The 11156-nt window shown below is 37.2% G+C and overlaps 1 protein-coding gene across 1 annotated transcript; it reads left to right on the top strand.

The window, feature by feature from the left end:
* The first annotated feature begins 4324 nt into the window (after nucleotides 1-4324).
* LOC130736531 (uncharacterized) lies at nucleotides 4325-10776 on the top strand. Its single transcript, XM_057588353.1, has 2 exons — nucleotides 4325-4706; nucleotides 5153-10776. Exons 1-2 carry the CDS (start codon nucleotides 4562-4564, stop codon nucleotides 10774-10776), a joined length of 5769 nt encoding a protein of 1922 aa, XP_057444336.1. The 5' UTR covers nucleotides 4325-4561.
* Nucleotides 10777-11156: the final 380 nt, after the last annotated feature.

The following is an 11156-nucleotide window of genomic DNA, read 5'->3' on the forward strand; positions in this document are numbered from 1 at the left end:
TCAGATATTTCATATATTTATTTTATATAAAATATATTACTCTGTATAAATTTAATTTTTTTCTCAACTTGAGGTCAATAATTAATATTTTAACTACATATGTTTAAATTTTCTTTATCACATTATATTTAGCTTTAACTTAAATGGATAGGAAATTTTATAGTTAATATATAAATAATTAAAAAATGAAGATAAATAAGTTTATAAATATATTATTTAATGTTGTTAGTTGAATAGTTTTTGACATTACAATTTATTCAGTTTTAATTTTATTATTTATTATATTTATTGCAAATGAAATTCTTTATTTTTAGTGTATTTTAATGTAGAGGTAGGAATTACTTGATGTATTTAATGCAAAAAACTCAAGTCTCCTTTACATAGATATATAGATCGTTGTGGAAGGACTTAATTTATACTAATGAAAATTTGTATGAGTTAAATTACTCATTTTAAAATTTAAACCTTTTAAGGTTTTTTTAATCAAAGTTTAGTGAATCAAGTGATATCTTCCCTAATCTTGATGGGGTACCTTTCAACCGTATCACAGAAAGAGATAATGTTTGGTTGACGGCGAAATTTGAGATTGAGGAGATCAAGGAGGCTGTTTGGGATTGTGATGGAAGCAAGAGTCCTGGACCAGATGGGTACAATTTTCGTTTTATTAAGGAGTATTGGCACCTCTTAAAAGATGATATGAAGCAGACATTGGATGAGTTCCATGATACAGGAAAATGGCCAAGGGGGACAAATTCATCGTTCCTAGCTTTGATTCCTAAAATAGATTCTCCGCAAAGTCTTAATGATTATAGGCCCATATCATTGGTTGGCTGCCTTTATAAGGTGGTAACAAAAATTCTGGCAGCAAGAATCAAGAAGGTTTTACCTAAGGTGATTACTGATACTCAATTTGCTTTTTTGGGGGGAAGGAGTATGTTGGATAGTGTGTTGATCGCGAATGAAGCAGTTCATGATGCCAAGATGAGAAAATCCCCATCTATAATTTTTAAGGTGGATTTTGAGAAAGCTTACGATTCCATAAGGTGGAGGTTTCTGGTATATATGATGAGGAGACTCAATTTTTGTGAAAAGTGGGTTATGTGGGTTGTTGGTTGCTTAGAGTCTTCTTTTGTTTCAGTTCTTGTGAACGGTAGTCCAACTGATGAGTTCAAGATGGAAAAGGGTGTGAGACAGGGTGATCCATTAGCTCCGTTTCTATTTCTGATTGTGGCAGAGGGTCTGAACGACATCCTAAAGCAGGCAGTAGAGACAAATAATTTTATTCCTCTTAAAGTGGGCAAGGATGAACCAGTAGAGTTGTCAATACTTCAGTTCGCGGATGACGCTTTGTTTATTGGCAAAGCATGCATTCAAAATGTCATTGTGTTGAAATGTGTCTTGAGGTGCTTTGAGCTAGCATCAGGCATGAAGGTAAATTTCCATAAAAGTAAACTAGCTGGTATTTCAGTACAGGAAGATGTGACAGCTTGTTTTGCTGCTCTACTTCATTGTCGCGTGATGGCCATCCCCTTCGTGTATCTTGGCCTGCCAATAGGAGGAAGTCCTCGAAGGCTTTCAACTTGGGAACTGGTTTTGGCTAAAATGAGAAAAAGGCTCTCAACTTGGAAGGGAAAGCACTTGTCATTTGGAGGAAGGATATACCTGATTAGGAGTGTACTAACAGCTTTACCGTTGTATTTTATTTCTTTTTTCAGGTTACCTAAAGGGGTGATTAAAAGATGTAATCAAATCATGTTGCGGTTCTTATGGGGAGGCTCGGATGAGGTGAAAAAGATACCTTGGGTTAGCTGGGCAAATGTTTGTAGACCGAAATCTGAAGGAGGGCTTGGTGTGAGAGATCTAGACCAGTTCAATGTTGCTTTGTTAGGCAAATGGCGCTGGAGGATGCTTCATGAACAGGAACAATTGTGGTGTAGAGTTTTGATATCAAAATATGGGAAGGGACATAACTCAAGGGCATCTGCGTGGTGGAAAGACTTCCTCATAACCTGCGTGGGTGAGCCTGCTGGTTTATGGTTTGAAAACGGGCTTTGTTGGAGGCTTGGTGAAGGAAATTACACGCACTTTTGGGAAGAGAATTGGCATGGCCAGGGCATATTTCAAGAACGTTTTGCTGATCTATTCAGGATGTCTGAACATAAAGGTATGACTCTGGTGGAAGTAGGAAAATGGGTTGATGGTAAGTGGATTTGGGATTTCAAATGGTCTGAAAATGTGACGGGTGAAAAGGCTTCCCAACTTGCTACAATGGTGGGAATTGCTTCATCATTCACACCAATTAGAGGAAGAAGTGATGCATGGTGCTGGGTGAGAGAAAGGGATGGAATTTATTCCGTCAAGTCGGCATATGATAGCTTGTGCTATCCTGATGTGGAGAGAGAAGAACCTTGCTTCAAGCTACTGTGGAAAATTGGGGCTCCTTCAAATGCTTTATCAGTAGGTTGGAAGGTGCTGCTAAATAGAATCCAAACTCGTGATAATTTGATGCGCAGACAAATCCCAATTACTGATCCATTATGTCCCCTATGTGGTGCTGTAGATGAGTCTGTTAGTCATCTGTTCCTTCTTTGTCCGTGTGTGCTGCAGGTATGGTATTTGGTTTTGGATTGGCTTGGTTTCTGTTTTGTGGCTCCTGCATTTTTTGCAATTTCATGGCTTATGGTCTTCGTCCCCAAAGGCTGGTCTGTTTACAGTTTGGTTGGCGGTTATCTGGCATGTTTGGATGGGAAGGAATGGAAAAATTTTTAAAGATGTAAATTTTGACCCACAATCTGTGTTCGAGCTGGCAAGGGTGAAGGCTTGGGAGTGGCTGCGATACAAGACCAAGAGCTTTTTGCATGGTACCTACGAGTGGATAAATGAACCCCTATCATGTCTTGATGACTCTCGATGATATTCTGTTGTGCTGGATGATTCTTTTGCTCTTTAACCTTTATGCCATTTTGCCTGGGTGTTCATATTTCCAAGTTCATCAAATAGCTAGAGTGGGGTGCTGGTTCTGTTTTGGATAGCATCTAAATTTGTGATTCCTGGTCCTGTTTTCATTGGGTGTTGTATGGGGTATTTCCACTCCTTGTGATATTATCTTGGTGGCGTGGATTTTTCTCTTGGGAGGAGGAAGCGGAGGTAACAAAGTTATTTGAGGAAGCTATGGTTAAATCATGGTGTTGGCTCCGTGCAAGAAATAAAGCCTTCATCCATAGCATTTCTGAGTGGCATAATAACCCTCTTGATTGCCTAAAAGATATGTGATGTGGAGATGCTTGGAAATTTTGTGACTCATTTAACTAATAGTTCTCTGTTTCTTGCTGTTTAAATGGTTAATTGGCAGGTTTGAATATGCTGGTACCTCTTTGTACTGCTGCTGCTTTGGCGTTGGATTTGGTATTGAGCTTTGGATGATTTGGTGCTTTGGATTTATACTGCGTTTGGGTATATTACTAGTGGGCAGAGCTATTCTTTTCAACCAATTTTGAAGGTTCTTTGAAGGACTAGTATCATTTATTTATTGTTGCAGTGGTCAATCTGAATATGAAACTATGGATAGTTTTAATTGACTTTGTTTGAGTTGGCATTTTTGGGTGGAAAGTGCTCTATTCCGGTTCACAAAAGCTAGTGGAGGAATTGGAATGCTTTGTTGGTATTTAAGCTCTGTTATGAGGAAAGGGTGGGTATGGGGTGGGAACTTTTGTAAACTTCCTTGAAAATTTCCCCTTGACTTTCCAAAGTTGGTACTCTTTTTCCTTACTAGGTTTTCCCAATGGGGTTTTATCCTAGTAAGGTTTTAACGATGCCGGTTTTGTTAAGTCCATTTTCATTGAAGTATTAGGTGGGTAGTTCCGGTCTGGTTAGGTTTCATCAATGTTTTCGTCTCTATTCTGTTCTTCTCTTCTTTTTTCTGTATTGGGTTGAAGTATCCCTTGTACTTCTATTCAATATAATTTCTATTGCCTATCAAAAAAAAAAATTTAAAATTTAAACATTAATACTTAAATTGAAATCTACATTAAGCACTTCATCCTTTAAGCAAGTGGTTGGGGGTTCGAATCCCAACTCTTGCGAATAGAAAAAACTCCTTGGCCAGCCCCCTACCGCTTAGTGCGCTCACCGTGGAGCGAGGAATTAATGTCACGGCTGTCGGCTGTGGGAATACCTTAGTCAAGACAAAAAAAAAATTGAAATCCACATTAATACTTAAATTGCACAATCAGAGATTAAAAGTGCAATAAATTCTAAAAGTACTATATAATGTCTTTTTATGAGGTTTTGATACCTTTAGATGAACTGGTAGCTTCCCGCCAAAGAAAGAATAAATACAAAACCGTTTAAGTTTTCAACCGACCCTCCCACAAGAGCCACATGTAGAAGAAAAGAATATTATATGCTCATTTTGAGACAATATAATGATCAAAGCCTCATATCTCACATCATGTTCCTGCTCTATTACTCATTAATTTAAAATTTTAACGTTTTACCCTTTTGAACCATTTTTTCCCATCCTTGTTCTTTTAAGCAAATATTAATTCTAGCAGCAACGAAGATGGAGCTTGCATTAGGGCTTAAAATCACAAAAACTAGAGATGACATTGCTTCCATCTCTGAGTATCAATTGGCCAAGGACAAAGGACCGGTCTTTCAGTCTAGAGAAACAAACACCATGTTCATCCTCTCTGCCTATCTTAAAGGTCAGTTACTTCTCTCATTCATTCTTATATAATAACTAATTCACTTAATGCACTTTTGCTACCTATGAATTTGCAACTGCGTGAAATTTGTCCATATAGATTCAATTGCTCTAGTCCAGACTCTAATGAAAAAAAAAAAAATGATGTGGATTACTATATTTTATGTGAATCGCATGCTAACACGATTTATGTCACGTAATAAGTCAAAAAATGTGATATATATCAATTTTTCCGTTGAAAAACAAATTAACATTTCGACAAAATTTATTCAATTTTAAAAGTAGATGATTTAATTGGAGCAATTGAAACTATAGGGACCAAAATCACATTAATTTTGAAACTATAGGGAGTAAAGATGTAATTAGGCCTAATTAATTTATATGTCTTTCTTTTTTTTCTTTTATCTTGTATGTTATATACCTTGGTAATTAGGCATGCAAATACAGGTTATAAAAGGAATGATATTGACATCAAGATTAGTAAAGATGGTAGTAAGATATCAATTAGTGGAAAGAAGCCAATTCAGGAACTGTTGATGATGGGATGGGTAATGCACAGGAAAGAGGTTAAAATTACAGGGTTCAATAGGGTTTTCAAGATTCCTGATGGGGTGAATTTGGATAAAATCAAAGCAAAGTATGATGAAGAGGAATGGAGTATAAATATTTTCATGCCAAAATTGGTAAAAGGAATTTGTGGGGTTAGGATAGAAGAGGTCAAGGAAGAAGAATCTGAAGAAAGAGGGAAATCAGCTCAAGAGAAAAATGAAACTATACATGATCTTAGCTGTGTTGGAGAGACAAGCCAAAAAGGATCTAAAGAAGGAGTGGAGGGTAGTGAAAGTTTCATGGAGAATGGAGTATCTGATAAGATGCTTGATGATGCCAATAAGGAAATAAATAGGGAGACAATACAAAATGAAGTAGAGACATCCAATTTGGGAATTGATGGAAATGGAGAAAGTGTGAGGGAAAAGGTTGGCCAGGAAGGACATGAAGTAATGAAGATATCAGAGCATGACAAAAGTATTGCTGTACTTGTTTCCCAGAAGCTTGAAGATAGAAGCCAAGATAAAGATTCTGAGGTTCAAAAGTTGAAGGAGAGTGAAAATGTTGAGAAGAAGGAAAGAGGGGTATCGGACAAGAAGCTTGATGATGCCAGTGGGGACATAACTAGAAACAGAAGCCCAAAAGAAATAGAAGAAACTATGTTAAGGATTGAGGATGCAAAGGTCAAAGGGATGAGAGAAAGGGATAGAGAGGCACAATCTGTAGCAATGAAGACATCAGAAATAGAGCAAGATGTAGGTGCAGGTACCCCACAGAAAATTGGAGATACAAGTGGACATAAGGATTCTGATATTGGAGGAATGAAGGAGAATGGAAGTTTTGTGGAGAAGAAGGAAAAAATGGTATCTGATAACAGGATTGATGATGACAATGGAAACATAAATGAAGAGAAACAAAAGGGGGAAACTATAAGTACTGTGGAGAAGATGGAGACAGAGGAAACTAGCATGATAATGAGGGCCAATAATAGTCTTACTGAGGAAGATACATATGGAGAGTCTAAACAAAAACATTTTGGAGAACCAGTATGTGAAGCTGAGGATAGAGTTAAAGAAAGAGTGAAAGAAAGTAGTGTTGAAAGATTAGAAGAAATGAAGACATCAGAACTTGATGAAACTGTTTCTAATCATATTCCTAGCAACATTGTTGGTGCAAGCTTAAAAGAAGAATTTAAAGAACCTAAGATTCAACAAATGGAGAAAACTGACAGCAATGAAGGGAAAACTGATGGAGGGGTATCTGAAAGGATGCATTTTGAAGCCAATAAGGAAACTCAGAAAACTATATTTGGAGATACCATTCACAAGGACATAAAGAAGCCAAAGATTGAAACTGAGGGTGGAGATCAAGAATGTGTTAGAGAAAAGGTTGTTAAGGAAGAATTTGATAGAGTGATAAATTTATGTGAAGAGTTTCCTAAGCAGTTACCCAAAGGTAGTAATGAGGAAACTGAAGTAATAGATTTTACAAAATTAAAAGAAGCAAAAGATGTCAAAGAAGAAATGGTCAAAAGAAAGGGGAAAGAGATTGAATATTTTCTGGAGAAGGGTGAAGGTGAAGGACCCAAAGAGATGCCTTTGGAAGCAAAGGAAGGAAAAACAAAAGAGGTAATGCTAAAGGAAATTGGGAAGAGTAAGAATGGAACTAAGGATAGTGGTAAACAACAAGTACTTGAAAATACTGGTAAAGGAAGATTTGATGTATCAAACAGTATATCTGAAGAGCTGCCAAAGCAGGTAGCAGAGCAAGATGGGAGCAAAGGATTCAAGGTTGCAAATATGGAAGAACTAAAAGAGGTGATCAAAGAGGAAATGGCTGAAAATGAAAGTTCAATGGCAAAGGTGGAAGGAGAAGCATCAAAGAAGAGAACTGAGGAAGTTATTGAGAAAAGCACAGTAACTGAGACCTTAGAGAAGGAAACTGAGGGCTCTAAGATTAAAAGAAAGGCCATAGATAAACCACATAAAGGAGCGTTAGTACTAAAGGATCCTGTGACTCGAAGTAAGGGGAAAGGTCAACATGGTTTGCAAAATGACATGAGTAAAGGAAGGTTCCAAGCAAGCGAGGCTTCTAAAGAAGAGTTTCCAACAAAGAAAATAGAGTCACTAGAAAGTACAAGAGAGGGACTGCAGGATACAAAGATAGAAGAATCAAAAGAAGGGACAGCCAAGAAAAAGAGTATGGAAAAGATGGAGAAATCAGATTATGGCAAAGAAGAGGGTGCAAAAATTGAGCAACTTGTGAAAAAAGTAAGAGAAAAGAAATATGAAAAGGTCCAAGTTGAAGAAGATGGTGGTCTGAGGAAAGATATAACTAGGGAGAACACACATGAAGAAACACAAGAGCCTAAGGTTCTAGGTAAGGAAAAAAATCAGCATTGTTTATATGAAGAGATGGGGAAAGGAACATATGAAGCCAGCTCTACAGCAAGAAAGTTTCCTATGAAAGTTGCAGATTCACTTGGAAAGACAAGAGAGGGATCAAAGGATAAAGAGATAGAAGAATCAGAAGAGGTCAAAGGAGATGAGGCGATAATAATGAGTGGGGAGACAGAACTTTTTGGTTCTACAACAAAGAAAAAAATTGAAGAGTCTCAGAGTGGAAGAACTGCCCAGACTTTGCAAGAAGCACCAGAGGAAAAACATCCAAAAGCAGTAGAGAAAAGAACTCCTGAAAGAGATTTGCAATCTGCAAAAGTAGAAGGTAAGGAATTGAACGAGGTTGAACAAGGGAGTGCACAGGATAAGAGACAGAAGACAAAGCTGCTACCTCCAACAATTCAAAGCAATGAGACTCATGAATCAAAGAATGATCAAAGTGCCAGCCAAGGTACTTTACAGCCAAAGAAATCAAAACATGTGGGAGAAAGACAACAATACACTAATGACAAAGAGATCACCAAAGAGGTTCCAACTATAGAAGATCAAGTGGATAAACCATCATCAGTATCATGGTTTCCATCAACTCAGCAATCCCAGATAGATGAGAAAGATAAACTATATGAAGGTAGTGCAGCAAAATATAAAGCATCACAAGAATCACAAAAGGAAGATCCTACTAAAGAGATGCAAAATTTAATTGAAATGAAGGAGAACCAAGAATGTAAACAAACGGAAAAATTGAAGCCAAAAAATCCTCTAGAGAAGAACTATAAGAAAGGAGAAGTCATTACAAAAGATGAACTTCACAGAAGACAAAAAGGGAGGGAGACAATTCAAGAAGAAACTGCAGAGCCTAAAATTAAAATTGATGATAGAGATCAACAATATGTGCCAATGGATTTTGGCAAGGTAGTTGTAAAAGTACTTACTATAGAAAATGAGATGATCGAAAAAGAATATGTAGCAGATGCTAGCCCAATAGCTGAACCTGAAAGGATGGAAATCAAAAGGGACTTCAGTGCAAATCTTAAAAGAGATGACAACACTACTGAAAATGTTATTGATGAGAAGCCCAAGTTACAGGAGGAAATTCTAAAAGCTGATAATGAAAAGGTGGATACAATTAAATGCATCTCAGAGTCTATGAAAACCTCACAAGAGAAAGAGCTTCATATGAAATCAGAAGCTTTTGAGAAAGAAGCAGAGTCTTCACTTGAAAGTGTAGAAAGTGTGGGAGTTGAAGAGGCGGTTCCGAAAAATCAGATTGAAGAGCTACAGCAGAAAGACTTGTCACCTCTAACAGAAGAAATGAGAAGCAAAGAGCCTCTAGAATTTGAAAAACCAGTTATAGAATGGAAATTTCCAAAGACAAAAGGGGATGGCCCTTTACTAGAATCGAGAGAGAGGGAACGATATGGTTACAGCTCCGAAGACACTAAAGCTGCAAAAGAAGAGATGCCAAAAAAAGTACAACAATATGTTCCAATAGATTTTGGCAAGGTAGTTGTAAAAGAACTGACTATAGAAAATGAGATGCCAAAAAAAGAATACACACAAGCTGAACCTGAAAGGATGGAAACCAAAAGTGGCTTGAAAGCAACTTTTGAAAGTGATGAACACACTGTTGAAAATGTTATTGATGAGCAGTCCAGGATACAGGATGAAATTTTAAAAGCTTATACTGGAATGGTGGATAAAGCTAAATGTATCCCAGAGTCCATGGAATCAACACAAGAGAAAGAGCATTATACAAAATCAGAAGTAGTTGAGAAAGAAGCAGAATCATTGGAAGCAATGTCTTCACTTCCAAGTGTAGAAAGTGTGGAAGGTGAAGAGACGGTTCCAAAGAATGAGATTGAAGAGCTACAGCAGAAAGATTTGTCACCTCTAACAGCAGAGATGAAAAGCAAAGAGCCTCAGGAATTAGAAAAGCCAACTAGAGAATGGAAATTACCAAAGACAAAAGGGGATGTACCTTTACCAGAATTGAGAGAAAGGGAACGATATGGTTACGGCTCAGAAGACACGAAAGCACCAAAAATTACAGCATATCAAGAAGAGTTATTGAAACAAGGCCATGGAGAAGAAACCGTTCTTGAGAAAAGGAAAGGGTCAAAGTTTGCAAACAGTGAAGAAGCCAAAGAGGCTTCAAGACAATTACTCAAAGGAGAGAATGGAAAAACTACTCAAACAGCAGAAGAAAAGAAGCCTAAAATGAAGGAAATAACTCCAGAATTTGAAAATGCTAGTGGATTGAAACAGGTTGCAGAAAAAATGCATGAGACTGGAAAGAGAGAACATCAATCAGAAGAAGTCACTACTAAAATGGGGGCTGACCCTCCAACACCGATTGAAATAACTCGAAACAAAGAAGTTGAAAGGAAAGAGCCTCGCGTATTATCAAGGCCAAGCATAGAGAATGAAATGCCAATGATAAAGGATCCACAGCAAGAAAAGGAGGAGGAAAGGCTCATTCATGCACTGGAACTAGAAGCAACTACTTCAAAAGAAGAAGGATTTGCACAAGCTACAAAAAAACTTTCTAATGCAAAGAGTAACGCTGAGCCAAAATTTGACATTGATAAGCCAAAAGAATCAATTGAACCCACAGAAGGAGCTACAACATCAGAGGTAGTAGCAGATAAAGGGGCTCAACTATCAAAATTTTCAAGCTCATCAAGCACTCAGCAGCAGTTTGAAGTTGAAGAAAAAGACAAAAAAGATGCTGATCATGAAGTTGGACATCAAGGGTCACAAGAAATAAAGGACTCTAATATAAATGTACAAGAGTCAACCAGAATTGAAACAGAACAAGCAGTTGACAAAATAGAAAATCTACAACCACAGTCCCCTGCAGATCAACAATGCATAATAAACAAAGATCAGGAACAAAAACATGAAATTGAAGAAGAAAGAGCCTATGAGCAAAGAGATGAAGTATGTGGGGAAGACTTTCAAGTATTAGAGGAGCAAAAAGAATGTAAAGAGGAAGCGAGTGGAGGGAAAAAGGAGACAAAATGGTCAAAGAAATTGTATGTTCCTTTGGTCTTAGCAGGAACAGCTCTCCTTGTATCTCTTGTATTTGTATTTGTTCGGCATAGAAAAGCTAGAAAAAGATAAATTTGTGCACTAAAGTATGAAGAAAATCCTGTGTAGTATGCTTGTTTTGATAGCAGTACTAAGTATTAATGCTCAAAGTGAATTGAAGTTCACATTACATATCAATTTTGAAGCCAAGCAAAATGTATGGAGAAGAGCGTGTGGATGTGGTGGCTTGTTTATTCTGTACATAACCGCTTGTCTAAAGTTCAAATTACATGTTTCACATTTCACAAGGCTCACACAATTCTCTTACTGTAAAAATACTCGGGTTGAAATATCTTTACTAAGCTCATTTATTTTTGGCATTACATTTTTTTTTATGTAGGTACTTATCTCAGGGCCAGGTGCTCTTTGGGCTGGGCTCCATTCCTATAGAAGGGTATATATTTTGAAGGTAA

This window comes from Lotus japonicus, chromosome 2, assembly GCF_012489685.1.
Source record: "Lotus japonicus ecotype B-129 chromosome 2, LjGifu_v1.2".
NCBI lineage: Eukaryota > Viridiplantae > Streptophyta > Magnoliopsida > Fabales > Fabaceae > Lotus > Lotus japonicus.

Excerpts from the sequence above, each read along its gene's own strand:
- LOC130736531 (XM_057588353.1), top strand. The coding sequence starts at position 4,562 with ATGGAGCTTGCATTAGGGCTTAAAATCACAAAAACTAGAGATGACATT. Across the intron at positions 4,707-5,152 it reads CCTCTCTGCCTATCTTAAAG|GTTATAAAAGGAATGATATT; the intron begins GTCAGTTACTTC and ends ATGCAAATACAG.